This window comes from Etheostoma spectabile, unplaced genomic scaffold (genome assembly GCF_008692095.1).
Source record: "Etheostoma spectabile isolate EspeVRDwgs_2016 unplaced genomic scaffold, UIUC_Espe_1.0 scaffold00001037, whole genome shotgun sequence".
In the NCBI taxonomy this organism is placed as follows: domain Eukaryota; kingdom Metazoa; phylum Chordata; class Actinopteri; order Perciformes; family Percidae; genus Etheostoma; species Etheostoma spectabile.
This window is the reverse complement of record NW_022602679.1, coordinates 65,503-81,767: the sequence shown is the minus strand read 5'-3', so window position 1 is coordinate 81,767 and position 16,265 is coordinate 65,503. Positions and strand designations below refer to the sequence as shown.

The 16,265-nt window shown below is 41.5% G+C and overlaps 1 protein-coding gene and 2 non-coding genes across 3 annotated transcripts; all 3 read right to left on the bottom strand.

The window, feature by feature from the left end:
- Nucleotides 1-415: 415 nt before the first annotated feature.
- Nucleotides 416-488, bottom strand: trnak-cuu (transfer RNA lysine (anticodon CUU)). The gene has a single exon. It is a non-coding gene; the product is annotated as a tRNA-Lys (tRNA).
- Nucleotides 489-5,127: 4,639 nt separating this feature from the next.
- Nucleotides 5,128-11,655, bottom strand: LOC116674787 (G2/M phase-specific E3 ubiquitin-protein ligase-like). Its single transcript, XM_032507046.1, has 11 exons — nt 11,541-11,655; nt 11,293-11,417; nt 10,879-11,185; nt 10,710-10,789; nt 10,398-10,450; nt 8,921-9,168; nt 7,497-7,562; nt 7,175-7,353; nt 6,774-6,946; nt 5,439-5,653; nt 5,128-5,363 (listed from the first exon to the last, which is right to left on the bottom strand). Exons 2-11 carry the CDS (start codon nt 11,383-11,385, stop codon nt 5,128-5,130), a joined length of 1,650 nt encoding a protein of 549 aa, XP_032362937.1. The 5' UTR covers nt 11,386-11,417; nt 11,541-11,655.
- A 2,486-nt stretch (nt 11,656-14,141) lies between these two features.
- On the bottom strand, nt 14,142-14,357 carry LOC116674794 (small nucleolar RNA U3). The gene has a single exon (XR_004328214.1). It is a non-coding gene; the product is annotated as a small nucleolar RNA U3 (small nucleolar RNA).
- Nucleotides 14,358-16,265: the final 1,908 nt, after the last annotated feature.

Here is a 16,265-nt window from a genome sequence, read left to right as displayed (position 1 = left end):
TTCATCACAATATTACTATTACTTTTTACTGGCAAAATCAAGTCTGTGTTTTGGTAAAAATATTTTGTATCAAATGTTTCCTGTTGGCAAAAGATATTGGGAAACTGACTCAAGCTGCATTTCCTTTTTACGAATATGAATGTTAACCTGCAGTTCTGGAATGTTAAGCTGCAGTTCTAGAACAATAGGTTGAAGTTTTAGAATTTGAACATGCATTGTCAGCAGACTTTAGTTTGATCTGAGGAACAGTAGGTCAGCACAGGCCATGATTGTAGAATGCAGGCACATTTTAGTCTGGTAAATTACAGGGATTTTTACACTGGGATGGACCTGCTAATCTTGACAGACGATCTGCCCCAATACAGCCACATTATACGGTGCAGAACTCAGTGATTCCCACTCTCTAAAACAGCACCGCCCAACGTGGGGGTCGAACCCACGACCCTGAGATTAAGAGTCTCATGCTCTACCGACTGAGCTAGCCAGGCACTTCTTAACCCTTTTGTTGTCCTAGTTGGGACGCATGACATTATCGTTTGGGTCCTGGGGACCCTTGACGTTCCTTTTCGGGTCCCAGGGACCCTTGACATTGTCCTTCAGGTCCATAGGACCCGTGGCACTGGCCTTGCGGGTCCCAAGGACCTGTGGCATTGTCCTTCGGGTCCATAGGACCCTTGACATTGTCCCTCGGGTCCATAGGACCCTTTACATTGTCCTTCGGGTCCATAGGACCCTTGACGTTGTCCTTCGGGTCCCGGGGACCCTTGACGTTGTCCTTCGGGTCCATAGGACCCGTGGCATTGGCCTTGCGGGTCCCAAGGACCCGTGGCATTGTCCTTCGGGTCCAGGGGACCCATGACATTGTCCTTCGGGTTCCAGGGACCCTTGGCATTGGCCTTATGGGTCCTTGGGACCCGTGGCATTGTCCTTTGGGTCCCGGGGACCCTTGACGTTGTCCTTTGGGTCCTAGGGACCCGTGGCATTGTCCTTTCGGGTCACGGGGACACGTGGCGTTGTCCTTCGGGTCCCTAGGACCCGCAACATTGCCCTTCGGGTCCAAGGGACCCGTGGCATTGTCCTTCAGGACACGGGGACCCTTGACATTGTCCTTCGGGTCCCAGGGACCCGTGGTACACTCAATCGGTCGTATTAGTTCTGCTACCCTCGCATCGTCCTGCCTTTGAGTCCCTGAAATTCTGGCCAGTGGCTTGTAGTTGTAGTAAAAACAGGAAAGGCAAAGGCAAGTGGAAAGGGAGGTTAAAAAAAGAAAACTAAAGGCTTGACATTAGTCTTCTAATTATTTTTATTACACACACACACACACACACACACACACACACACAATATACACTTTAGACACATTTGTCTTCTTGTTGTTGTCATTTTTTTTCACGTCATCTTGTTTTGGACCTGTGCACTTGTTGCACGTGGCTCGGCACAGCCGGGGGAGCAGCTGCAGCATGGCCCGTCGTTTCACTCTGGAGTTGAAGCTGCATCGGATTCTCGTGAGCAGCGGTGCCGCTCGCAATGTCCCCGCTGAGGCCAAGGTACAAAAAGGAGAAAACCCACAAGAGGCCCGCGACAAACACGACGACGACAACCACCACCGTGACTGTGATGGCAACGGGTGTGCGTCACAGGAGGACCAACACACACACAACCACAGCAGAGAAAAAGACTACTGCTGCTACGACGACGATGACAAAGATGATGACCAAGGCCAAGTGGACGTTGAAGTATAGACAAAGAAGGAGAACAAGTGAATGAAGAAGAAGAAGAAGAGGGTGGACATGCAAGGGACGAAGAAGAAGAAGAAGAAATAGAAGAAGAAGAAGAAGACAGAGATGAAGAAGTACAAGTAGGAGAAGACGATGAAGAAGAAGAAAAAGAAGAAGAAGAAGAGGGTATTGAAGACGAGGGCAAGAGAAGGATGAGGAAACCTTTGTGTCAAAAGATGGCAAAGTCAAATGGTCCTCAAAAACGTGTCATCCCAGTGTCCCTAGACCTCATTGCCACACCACCGAAAAGGACAAACCCGACCAAGAAGAGGACACGACAGACGCGGCTACCGCGCTGCTACAGCGCCCGGAACCCACAGAGTACGCCGCGGAACACGTCCACGACATAGTGTCTGCGTTTGGCCTGTTTGTCACGCGGCAAATCGAAGACATGGTTGTGGCCGTCACGAACCTCGAGGGTCAAAGGAGATGTGCCACAGCCGGCAAGTGGAAAGTGATGGACGTCACGGACCTGCAAGCCTACCTCGAGCTGCTGCTCCTCGCGGGCGTGTACCGGTCCCGCAACAGGGCCTTGGAGAGCCTGTGGCACGAGGAGAGCGGCAGGGCCATTTTCCGCGCCACGATGCCAATCAAGCAGTTCCACGCGTACTCTAGACTGTTGCGATTCGACGACCGCGAGTCGAGAGCTGCCCGCCGAGCCTCGGACAAACTGGCGGCCGAACGAGAGGTGTGGGACGAGTGGACGCGGCAGCTGCCTCGCCTCTACAACCCGGGCACCGACGTGAAGGTGGACGAGCAGCTGGTGCCATTTCAAGGTGTTGTATTTGTTGCTTTGTTGTTGTTTTCGTTTTGTTTTTTGTACCATTGCCGTACAATTGTCTTTCTTTGTGTGTGTGTGTGTGTTTGTGTTATCTAAAAAATTTTAATTTATTCTTCCATCTCGTTCCATCATGTTCCATCTTCTTGTTTGGACACGCTACTTCCACAAGGTCGATGCGTCTTCTGTCAGTACATGCTACGGTGGCCGGGAAGTGCAAGACAACATTACAAAGTCTGAAACACTTTTACAAAGATCGAGACAAATTTACATTTAAAAAACAAATTAACAAAACGCAAAACACTTTTACAAAGAACAAAACAAATTTACATTTTAAAAAACAAATTAACAAGACTCAAAACACTTTTACAAAGAACAAAACAAATTTACATTTTAAAAAACAAATTAACAAGACTCAAAACACTTTTACAAGTCCCGAAACAAATTTACAAACGACAGATTCTTCACGGAAAGGGAATGTACCACACACCGGAAGTGACACGAAGTAATACGGAAGTGACACGGTGTTGTTGGTGAGCGCGGGCAATTCGCGTTGTAGTTGTGGAGTAAATGGCGTAAATGAAGTTTATGGTGACCGAACATGGACTGCGACCGAGGGATATTTTTCCCGTTTTGTGGCAAACACATGAACACATTAACGCGGTTTTGCTTCACGTGTGGCCGGTGTTTGGAGTTTCTAAAGGACGCGGACCAGACGGAAACACCGGACATACTGCATCATTGCGTTCAGTATTTTAACGAGGGCCATTCCTACGCTGTAATCGTGGACATGATGTCAAGCCTACACGGTGTAAACATCAGCTTGAGGACTCTTAAAAGTAAACTGAACGAAGCCGGGTTGTACCGCCGAAAGGATTATTCCTCTCCAAACACCGTGAGTAACGCCATCAGATTGGAACTTCGTGGACCTGGATAACTATTTGGCTACCGCACGATGTGGCAGGTACTTAAACAAAAGTACAATCTTCGAGTGAAGAGAGATGATGTGATGAATTTGCTCCGGGAGCTTAATCCTCGAGGGTGTGAGAGCAGAACACGCAGAAGGTTTACAAGAAGAACCTACCACTCAATGGGACCTAACTATATGTGGCACGCAGATGGTTATGATAAACTTAAGCCATTCGGTGTGGCCATTTGGGATGCATAGATGGATTTTCACGTAAAGTACTGTGGCTTGAATGTGGACCAACAAATAATAACCCAACGGTGATTGCTCACTATTTCATGTCATGTGTGCAAAACCTCGGTGTCATCCCCATGAGACTGAGGACTGATTGCGGCACTGAGAACGGCATAATGGCTGCAATTCAATGTACCCTACGCTACCATCACAGTGACTACTACTCTGGAGCGTCCAGTCACATGTACGGCTCATCTATAAATAACCAGCGTATTGAGTCCTGGTGGTCTATATTTAGAAAGGGGAGATGAGTGAACGTTCATAAAGGCTCATTGCATCTTTTGGTCATTCGATTTTCTTCTCTGGAACGAGTAATAGAAAAAGAAAAAACGAGCACAATAAAAATATCTGAAAAAATATAAGGAAGGTAGTTTCTGAAAAGAAAATTGAATGACCAAAAGATGCACAACCCATAAATTTAATTACAACTAATCTTTGATTTTATTATTCCAACGTGTATACACTTAAAGGTTTAACTAAAATGTCTATCCGTTTCTATAGGTCTCAGTTCTGGATGGAGTTATTTACGGACCTTAGAGATGCCGGATACTTTAACGGGAGTCATGAGCACCAGTGTCTCTTGAGATACTGCTTCGGTGAGGTTATTCAGAAGGACTTAGATGAGTGTGTGAGACTGTGGAACAGTCACAGGATTCGCCCTTCCAGAACAGCAGCATGTCCAGGAGGAGTGCCCAATGAACTCTACTACTTACCACACAGGTGATACATTGGTGATAAATAGGTAAAAGTATTAATCTAACGTTTTAGTTTAAATGAAAACAAATGCAATTATGTTTTCTATTTAACATAGGTTTGGTTCCAGAGACTGTGCATTTCCAATTCAACAGGCTGAATTGGATGCCCTTCCTGAGGCTAGCCTGTTCATTACTCCTTGTGGGGACCCAAACATGCAGGAGTACTTGGACTTTGCCATGGACCACAATCAGTTACTGAAGCCAGAAAACTGGGAGTCTGCATCAGAACTGTACATGAATCTAAAAGAAATTGCTCAGCTATGAAAGGATCAAAAAGGGAGTTTTTATTGTAGTGGTGGAACCCTGTCTGAACATAATGTTTACGAATCTGTCACCCACAGCTTTGCTGTTCAAGTGTAAAGTAAATTAATCAAAAATAATAATGAATATTTATTAAAATTTTGTAGTAAAGAACAACTTCTTTTAAGTACTTCTTCATCTAAAACAGTGACAAATTAAGGGATCCCAGTCACATATCTAAAACATTTTTAAAATGTTAACTGAGAAAAAAAAAACATGCTCACATACTGTTACATTATAAAATCAACTTTGGCAACTTCACTTTAAAGTGCACCTTTAACAACAGCTTTAACTCTGAGTCATTCATCATATAGCTTAGAAACAGCCAAATCCTGGACTATTTTGAATTCCAAAGTCCATTTGTGACTTAAACAAAGTGAATGAGTCTAGGAGTGGTAATCTCAAGGAGTTTGAACATGTGTTTGCCATGGGGAACGCAGAGTCATTCAGGAACTCTATTTGTGGCGGTGGTTCCAAGCCAGATGGGGGAAGTGAAGACAGCCCAGTAGCAAACATCAAAACATCTTCCACAGACACAGCAGCCTGGCCTTCTACAAAGAAAAACAATTCAGATAAATCTTTGGCATGCGTTTTCTTAACTTGTTATAAAAAACAAACTAACAAACCTTCACAATCAAGGAGATAATCTGCCCAATAGGCCATGGGTTGACTTTCTTTAAGTCGTCGATTACTCCCTGATGGACTGAGGTCAGGTTTGAAGAGTTTCTCAAGTTCAAAAGCAGTGAGTCGCTTTTCAGAGTGGCACAGAACAGGGGCCAGCAAAGTAGGGTGTTGCTGTAGTGCAGTCAAAAACTCCAGGGTTGAAAGACCATCTCTGAATCTACATGGTGAACACAAACATTGATTCACTGTTGTATAGTGCCAATTTAAATTACCTAAGAAAACAAATGTTCTCTTCAATTACTATCTACCTTAAACATTTGGGAGGAAATTGTTCTGTTGACCATTGAATTAAAAAAAAAACTATTTTTGCATTGCACATTAAAAGTTAATTGTTACAATCTAAGTTTTAAACGACAAAGACTGGAATGGCTATGTGGCTTGAGCACTTATACAGTGCCTTCAGAAAGTCTACACAGCCCATGCAATGTTTCAAAACTTTGAGTTAGAGATTTCATTTAAAATATTATTCGTCATCAGTCTACACACAATACATCATAAGCTAGGCAAAAACAGGTTTTGAGAAAATTGTAGCAAATTTAATAAAAAAAGAAGAAAAAAACTGAAATATCACATTTGCAGAAGTTAGTGAGCCTTTTCTCAGTGACACTGGTACAGTATTGAGCACCTATGGAAGTAATTCCAGCCTGGATTCCTCGTGTATGAAGCTACAGCCTTTACACACCCATCAACATCCCCACACTCTTTATATCTGTATATATTTTCATGGACAAGTACACTAAAACCTCTGCGTGTGACTGGATCTCTATGAGAACTGAGGGCAGGAATAGATTCAGATGTAAGTGACACTGGTACAGTATTGAGCAGGTGGTTGGATAAAAAGCAGCAGTCATCAAGGGTTTGATGGATCAAGTGAGCCTCAAACCATCACTCTGCAGCCAGATGTGTAGCAGATGTGGATGGATAACTTTAAGGGGTAACTGGACTTATTTTCCTCTTGAACTTTATGGAGTTAGTCAGGAAGAGAATCTAATTTCTGTTTTTGCTTTGTCATTATGATGTTTTGTGTGTAGATTGATGAGGAAAAAGATTAATATCTATTTTTAATTGAATATATAAGATGTGCAGACTTAATGAAGGCACTGTAGTGTGACACAAGACAGAAGGAAGCGACATCACATAGTTGAAATACACTAAGGTACAAATTCTGTCACAGTGACAAATTGATAACAGATATACATGTTTGCATAAACCAAACATGGAGACAATGAGGCATTTAACTAAAAAATCTTACATAACATTTATAAAAAGAATCTTACCTGTCAATTACAGATGAGTTGCGGTCAATAATATACCACTGAAGGTAGTCGGACACGATTTCTTTCTTTTCTTCGACAGTAGCCACGTGCCTCAGACAACCTGCTGTCTGTAACATTGTGCTGTGTCTCATCATGCATTCTTGCAGAGCATCCAATGAAGCAGCACTCTCAATCTGAAAGACATGAAAAGACAAACACCCCAGTCAATAACTGTATGCACTATATCTCGTAGCCTATTTTTAATGACATACATAGCATGGTGTAATTTTACAGCATCAAAGACTAATAAATCAATGAAACAAATTCTGCACGTGATATAGGAATTAAACATTGTCTCAAAACACTGCAGGAACTATGTAAAACTCTGCCATACCATACTGTAGCCCTTATGCTATTCTCACCTCTTGCAAAGCTTTCCCTATGTCTTCATCAGTTATTAAATTAATTGGTGCTTTGAATGAAGGCTGGCCTGAAAGATAATGTACAAGATCTTCTGACAGGAAATGGGGTCCTGGACCTCCATGCACAACTGACACAGCAATCATCTTTCCTGCCAGGTAGTACTCATCCTCCCTAACAGCTGTGAATGAAGTCATAATGCAAAATTATAACAAAATGCATTATATACTGTAATATACAAGCATATGTCATGTGATATATATGGTCAATGATCATTAACCAACCATTAGTAGCCTATAGTACACATCTAACCCATATGCATACCATTTGCATTGTAGACCAAGAACCGATGTCCTTCTGGTCCATCAAAAATGGGCCGGTCTTTTAGGTCAGGGGTTCCCAAAACTTTCAGCCCGCGACCCCCAAAGTAACGGTGCAAGTGACTCGCGACCCCCCCCCCCCCCCCCACCCCCCCACTATAAACATTGCGCGCAACCGCGCACGCACTACAGGCGTATCCAAACATGAGCATATTGACAACACAAAATAACACAACAGCCATGACATTATTCTACAGTAATTTACTCATTACTTTAATTTGAACTTAATCTCACCTAATGAGGTGGATGTGCAGTATGTTTGGAGCACAGCAAGTTAAAAAGCTCTATATTTTAATTTAAAATAGTTTTTATATACATTACACACTAGGCCAAAAAAAAGAAAAATCCCTTTTACCTATTTCGGCCTTACAGTATTCGGCATTTCGTGGTGTTGGTTTTAATCGGTCTGGAGTAACAACTGTGGGCATCAGCGATGGGGCGAAGGTAAAGCCCGGGTTGGTAACGCTGCTACCACCGTGAGTACGGCGGGGATGGACTCCGTTCTGGACCAGGAGGCAGCGCCGGGCGCTCGCTCTGTGGACGGAGCGGGACACGGAGCTAGATGGCCGGTGGCTGCCTACGTGTTTATACAACTTTATACATCCTCAAACTGCCTGGAATCACACACATCCTCTCCAAGGAGGGCACCAGCAGGGACATTGTCTGGAGGAAGTTCAGGCAGCAACTGGCAGAGGAGCTGAGACACGAGTTTAGAGGAGGAAAGGGAGCGGGGCGCGGTCCGAACCCCGGGGTGGGGGGGACGCGGTCCGAGGAGCAATGCGCACTACGGCAGACACCAACACGGAGGCAGTGACAGGTTAGGTTAGGTTATAAATGTTCAAAGAAAATACTTTTAGGTGTTATTTGCATGTTTACATACCATATTTTTCAGATGTGAATGGAATAATTACGTTTTACTACTATGCCATGTTATGAGTTATTGAAGTACCTGGGCAACTCAAGTGTATAATTAAACACGTTAAATTGTACATTTTGGTGTTATTTCGTTTTTCTAAAGATATCCTAACACAGTACCTGCATTAAAATTGCAATTAGGTATTTATCATGACAGATTATAGAGTTTAGAGTCTTGCGGTTCCAGTAGCCTACTTTTGGAATCCCGGCAGTTGTAGTGTTAATGTTGGAGACCGCTACTCGGAAAGAAAGAAAATCAAAACAGCTGTTCCCTTTTTATTTAGTTGCTTGGTTTTATTTTAAATGTATCCACTAGTTTTATCTTGTGTTAAAATCATGGCTAACATGCTATTTCTAATCGTTTTTAAATTTTTATTTTATTTCTGGAAATCAACTCGCGACCCCCCCTCTCTGGCGGTCGCGACCCCCACTTCGGGAATCACTGTTTTAGGTGTTTCATTAGTAGAGTTAAAAACTCTCGTCTTGGACCACCCGTGTCAATTCCCTTTTCCAAAACACCAGTATCATCAGTGAATTTGACCAGCATGTCACAGGTTTCAGAATATGTTGTACGCTTGAAACCTCTGACTGCCCCATCCCAAACATTAGCCCTTGAGATGTTGAACCGACTGACTCTTTTATGATCAATAGGAAGCGACAGGTTTGCCACGATGTCAGGTAATGAAATGTCCGTCTCCTCCCTGTAATGACAAAAGTGACTTCATTTGTGAATATTCCAGATATACCAGAACTATTGCACTGTAAAATAATGGAGTGCTATAGTCAAAAGCTGTCATATTACATTGCTGTGTGTTGGATATTCTTCACATTGACAGCAACAGGCTCTTCATCCTCTGGCTCAACATTGGGTGAAAACAGGTCTGTGTATTTACTGTTGGTAATGACCATTTCCATGTCAAAACATCTTACAAACAAAAATGCCTTCCCCGTGTAATCAGTAAATATAAATTATGTCAGTCATTATTTTTATTTTTTTACTTACCTGTAGCAAGAATTTTTTCTGGATTTGTTTCAGGTTGATCCAGATCCTCAGCATCAGATATTACTATCTGAAAAACAGATTAAAATGTCTGAAACAACAACAACATTGGAAGCAAGAAATGTCATGCAGCCACAGTCTCCCTTATTACCTGTCCTGGCTGAATTGTTGAATGTCCTGGTGCTTGTCTGAAACATGATAAAAACACAAAATGATTAGCTCCATGATAAAGACTATAATGTAGTTTTGAGTAACACATAGTAGTAGGTGGGTCTTTTCTAGTGGCCAGGGTGCTTTGGGCTAGAGTGGGTGTTGTGGACATCTTAAAACCAGCAAGTGTCCTTCCAGCATACAATAGTCAAATCATGTAAACATTATGTATGCAGCCCAAATTCCTATTGGTTGATTATCACTAGATACAAAACACTGTCTCTCATTACATCTATTTGACTCCCTGACAAAGTTCAGAAAAAAAGTTTGTTTAATTGGTTCAGGTTGACTGCGCCAATTCAATAAAGGTCTGGATCATTCTCATATTTTTAATAGTTTGGTTAATTTGTGTCATTTGTGTTTATTCACCTGAAAGAGAAACTGTATTTCTGTAGGTTTATTCTGTTAAGTAAAGCTCAGACAGGCAGCTGTGTGTCCTTTAGGTAGGGAGCAAGTTACAGAAACAGTCAATAGCATGTAGCAACGTTGAGCTCATGTGCAGGGTTTCTGTATTTCCAGGTGAGCAAAAGTGGAACAATACATCTCCAAAAATAGCAATATAAATGTTTAATGTGTATGTGAATGAGTAGTGAAATATCTGCTGGTTGAAAGCACTGTAACCCAATAAAATTAATTATTATTTCCAGTCAAGAACTAAAGAAATAATTTCAACCCATGCAAGCCAGAAAGTTTCTTTGTGTCCAAGCGTGCAACACCTACCTTTCATCTTCTAGTTTGTGTTTAGGAGTACTTCGATTTTTTGGTTCAAAAACCTGAGAGGAAATTGATAAAATTATCAATAGCTTCTATTGTTGTTCCATTACCACATACACCATAAATCAATGCTGAATGGTTGTCTGTGTTACTGTATAATAGTACCGCAAAATAATCAAAACAAGCCACTTTTACCACTGAAATATAGACCAGGACATATTTTATGCTTAAAATCCAATGTACATCTAATAAAGTAATACAATACAAATATTTACATAAATACATACATATTTTAAAAAAGAGAAGTAACTCATGTACCAAAGTGTCAGCTTGATTGAATTCGGCTCTGCTCCTTGTTGTGATGACAATTTCAGAATCAGAGTCTGAGGTATCATCCACTCAAAATAATAAATCAAACAACCATTATCTATTCTCCAGCAGAGTATCTAAATATGTAAAAAAATATGAAATCATGAGATCCACTAACCTCCTTTATAGTGTTTTTCTAGGCAAATGAAAAAAGTGATCCTGGAATATGCCTTTCCTATTTCCTTTTTATATTCTGCCAATTTGAATGGCCTTTCTGACCCGGGCACATGGACCACCTCTGAGCAGTCTGGATACAAAAGGACATAAGGTCCTTCGTGCATGTCCTTGTTAAATGTTCTCATTTTCTGCACAGCTTGTTTCAGTAGATCGGGTGCTGCTACTTCTGGGTCTGTAAATACCGGGAGCGTTTTCCCTCTTAGAGGTTTTAAATCAGTTCCATGTGGCACCATCAATCCTACGTTTATCTAGTAAAATAAATATATAAATAATTTATACGTAGGTAAAATAAATATACACATACACACAAATACATATAGAGCTTTGCAAAATTGTATAGGACGGTCAAACTTACCTGGACGTTTTTTCTTTCTTTAGGCCTATTTCTTCGTTTTGGCCCGTAGTTAAAAGCCTGTCGTTCTTTAGACTTGGAGCTTCTGTACTCCATGAACTGTTTGTATGATGGGCATGGATGTTCGGCTGAAATGGACAGAGTTCCGTTTCAAAATAGAAAGTCAGCAGCCGCTCAAGAAAATCATAGCATTACTGACTTTTAGTCACATGGCCCCAGATAGATAGCATTTTTTGTTTTGCTACACTTACTTTGATTAACACTGTCCGGCTGTCGAGACGACGCCTGCGTTTCAAGTGTTTCCGTCTGGTCCGCGTCCTTTAGAAACTCCAAACACCGGCCACACGTGAAGCAAAACCGCGTTAATGTGTTTGCCACAAAACGGGCAAAATATCCCTCGGTCGCAGTCCATGCTCGGTCACCATAAACTTCATTTACGCCATTTACTCCACAACTACAACGCGAATTGCCCGCGCTCACCAACAACACCGTGTCACTTCCGTATTACTTCGTGTCACTTCCGGTGTGTGGAACATTCCCTTTCCGTGAAGAATCTGTCGTTTGTAAATTTGTTTTGTTCTTTGTAAAAGTGTTTTGAGTCTTGTTAATTTGTTTTTTAAAATGTAAATTTGTTTTGTTCTTTGTAAAAGTGTTTTGAGTCTTGTTAATTTCAATCAATCAATCAATCAACATTTATTTATATAGCACTTTACAGCACCAGCAGGTGTCCAAAGTGCTTTACATCATCAAGAAAACAAACACAACATTCACGTGAGACACAAACAAACAAAACAAACAAACAGACAAAGCATAAAAAAAACAGACAGATTAAGTAACCTATAATCATCAGAAGAAGAATTGTTACACCACTACTGTGTATTAAAAGCCATTCTAAATAAATAAGTTTTAAGTTTTGATTTAAAATGAACAACATCCGTTATAATGCGAATGTCTGGCGGGAGCTTGTTCCAGAGTTTTGGGCCAGCAACAGCGAAAGCCCGATCGCCCCACTGCTTGTACCTCGACCTCGGGACTTCTAGAGTCCGCAGATTGGAAGACCGCAACAACCGATTTTGCCCACCCAAAGTTAAAAGCTCGGACAAATACTTTGGGGCAAGGCCATTTAGGGCTTAAAAAACAAACAATGCAATTTTAAAATCAATTCTAAAACGCACCGGAAGCCAGTGTAGAGTAAAAAGAACGGGAGTGATGTGTGCACTCCGAGAAGTATTTGTGAGAAAGCGAGCAGCGGCATTTTGCACAAGCTGCAGACGTGCGATGGATTTTTGATTGAGGCCACCATAAAGAGCGTTGCAATAATCGAGACGTGAACTAATAAAGGCATGAATAGCCTTTTCCAAATCGTGCCTGTTAAGAAAAGGCTTTACTTTAGCCAGGAGACGAAGTTGGAAAAAGCTTGTTTTGACAACATTGCTTATCTGTTTGTCAAATTTCATGCTACAATCAAATGTCACACCCAGATTTTTTACAGTTTGCTTGGCGCATGAAGTCAGAGCTCCCAGACTTAAAGTTTGATTGTTTGACATGTATTTAGTACTGAAGATAATACATTCGGTCTTGTCCTCATTCAGGGTCAGGAAATTGCGAGATAGCCACAACTTGATATCATTAATGCCATTTAGGAGGCAGTTTAGTGCAACACTGTCATTGGGTTGTATAGGCAGATAAATTTGCAGGTCATCTGCATAACAATGAAATGACAGGTTGTGCTTTTCGATTATAGCTCCTAATGGCAACATATATAAAGAGAACAAGATAGGGCCAAGAATTGAACCCTGGGGCACCCCACAATAAAGAGGAGCAATTTGTTTTTTAAAATGTAAATTTGTTTTGTTCTTTGTAAAAGTGTTTTGCGTTTTGTTAATTTGTTTTTTAAATGTAAATTTGTTTTGTTCTTTGTAAAAGTGTTTTGCGTTTTGTTAATTTGTTTTTTAAATGTAAATTTGTCTTGATCTTTGTAAAAGTGTTTCAGACTTTGTAATGTTGTTTTGCACTTCCCGGCCACCGTAACATGCCCAGCAAGCCCGCAAGGTACAGACTCAAGTCTTGGGTGGCCTGCGACGCCGGCTCCAGCTACGCACGGCACATGCAGCTCTACACGGGCAAGTCCGTGAGCGGCACGCCCGAGAGGAATCTGGGCTCCCATTTCCATCCGGGAGTCATCCCAAAAGGATTAATAAAGATAAGTCTACGTCTATCTCAGAAAAAAGAAAAATCTGAAAATCTTCAGGGGATGTAGCTCAGTGGTAGAGCGCATGCTTTGCATGTTTGTTTTTTTATTCACTTAATGCTGGTTACAATATTCTAAAATCAATGCCAGAGAAAAATGGCAAAGTGTGATAACATTTTGTACTAAAGTATTTGCAGTTTTTAATAAAGTATTGGCTTTTTCCTTGCAAAGGTTTTTTTTCCAATAACATTAACAAGCATGCCATTAGTTACAGTGCCTGTATCTGTCACGATGTGGAGAGCTGACACTTGCAGGTGGTGTGGCCGAGGGGTCTAAGGAGCTGGATTAAGGCTTAAGTCTCTCTGGAGGCGTGGGTTCAAATCCCACAGCTGCCATTTGCATATATTACAAAGCTTGAAGCTAACCCATGTGGTCTCTTACAGCTGTGTCATTTGGCCTGAACTTGGTGAAGTAACTAGGATCATCCATCAATCACCTTGCTTAGATTGTTCCTTGTTAACCTGAGGCTCAACAATTGGTGAAACCCGTAATGTTATCACACACTTAGAATAATGATCTGAATCTGTCAGCAGCAACGACACAACCTTTAGTGGATGCCTACTGTGTGTGTATTACCGTTAATTTCCACATATCTACCAATACCACTCTGATTATATTCCCTTCCTCAATACTCCATAAAGAAGCTAACAACGATCATCAATGACAGAGAGCATATGAAATGAATCATTACTCTCTGTCAGCTTCACGCTTAGAAAGGAATATCACGACTCATCATCGTGGTCAGCGAGACCAAACACTTTAGAAACACATTCCTCAAGTCAAAAACTCTTAAAATGATCCCTGAAAGTATAGTCTTGATTAGACTGGGGGGGGGGGGGAACTGCATCTCATTCACTGCAGAGTGATTGTCACTCAGGGTTCAGAGGGACAGAAGCTAATCGTTACGTGCTCCAGATGACTCTGAGGTGAGAAAATCTATTTAGATCTTTAAGAAGACCGATATGTAGATTGAATTAGATTTTCAGTCACTGTTGTCTCAATACTTCAGTGTCAGCCTTCTTATTCTCTACAATAAATGCTCCAGACTTTCTTTGCATTAAACACCAGCCAATCAGAAGTGTTGCATGTGAATGATCAATGTAGGATTAATCAGGAAGCTCACTTAAAAGATAGTTGCAAGGTCTACCAAATGTTTAACTTTACAACCGTAAGCTGTTGGAACCTTGGTGGCCACCTTCCCTCAAAATGTCAATCACAGATTTTCTAACCCCTGAGAGCAGAGCGGGAGCGTGCTGGGCCCATAACCCAGAGGTTTATGGATCAAAACCATTCTCTATTATTTGTTATGCTATCAGCATTAAGTCTGTTTCCAGTCTGTTAACAAATCATCTGTTGCTGCAAGTGTCTGATGTGAAATGTCTCCACTTGCAGAAGAGTAAACTTAATGGCATGTCAAGTTTCAATAAATATAAAAATGGAAGCTACAGTGCTCATAACCGCCATGACACCCATAAAAACTGGAGCGTAATACAATAAATATATTACAGTACAAGTACATGAATACAGTATAATAGAAACTGTAAAACATGTACATTTAAAGTGCTTGTTGTGCTGTCTGATAGTCTGAGGTATAAAAGAGGGCCCAGCAAGCTTCCACATACCACTCAGTTTGTGTAACAGGAGGTCTTAGTCTACCACTACGTTCTATAACCCTGCCAGTCAGATTACCACAGGAGGTAATATCTGTTGCAGCTCTTTTAAAGACTCTACCATAATACCTGCTGGAGATGCCGGGTCCTCATACATGTAAAGCATGAGCTCTACCACTGAGCTACATCCCCTAAAGATTTTCAGGTTTTTTCATAAATAGACATAGACTTATCTTTATTAATCCTTTTGGGATGACTCCCACAAGGAAATTAGGTTTACTGTGATGTGGTTTGCTCTCACTCTAAAAGAATGCCATTCGATGTCAGCAGGATTCGAACCTGCGCGGGGAGACCCCAATGGATTTCTAGTCGATCTCCTTAACCACTCGGCCACGACAACTTGAAACGCATATATCTGTTAGCACAAATGTTCATAAACTTTTCAATTGGTTAGTAGTAGTTACCAGACAAGGGCAAAGTGCAAATCGTAGTGCACTGACTGTGTCTGTGGATCCTCATGGAGGCAGCTTGATTGATTGATATGCGCCCTTATTTATACCATAACAGAGATCTAATATTTTATCAAATTAGGATGGGCAAGTAACCTTTCTGGCTAATCTTCACAAATAAAGCAAGTAACCACACAATGAAAACTACTGCAATGGCTGGAAATTGATCCCAGGTCAACTGCTTAGAAGACACCTATGCTCACCACTATACCACCATCGCTGGACAGCACAATAGTCACTGAAAATCTTGTAACACATCTGGGCATTGAGACTGAAAATGTGCTCTATCACTGAGCAACAGCCCCTGAAGATTTTCAGATTTTTTAAACTTTTTTTGTGTTACACGGAATAAGAGAAGAAACCTGGGTGGAATATGTAATGATAATGTTGTATATTGCTTCAAAACCTGGTAGTGGCTGGAAATCAAACAATGGCAAAATGCTTGCACTGCTATTGTATAAATCAAAGTTAAAAAGTAACATCACTCAAAGAAAGCTACTGCGATGGCTGGGAATCCAACACCGGTCATTTGCTTGGAAGGTAGCTATGCTCACCACTATACCACCATCGCTGGACAATGCAATTTTGACTGCAAAGTTGCAACAC

What these genes read in the sequence shown, in the direction of transcription:
- LOC116674787 (XM_032507046.1), bottom strand. Translation starts at nt 11,385, where the DNA reads ATGGAGTACAGAAGCTCCAAGTCTAAAGAACGACAGGCTTTTAACTAC. An exon ending in CACAAACTAGAAGATGAAAG is followed by an intron (nt 9,169 to 10,397) that starts GTAGGTGTTGCA and finishes TTGTCATTACAG; the next exon opens with GGAGGAGACGGACATTTCAT. An exon ending in TTATCTCCTTGATTGTGAAG is followed by an intron (nt 5,364 to 5,438) that starts GTTTGTTAGTTT and finishes TTTTCTTTGTAG; the next exon opens with AAGGCCAGGCTGCTGTGTCT.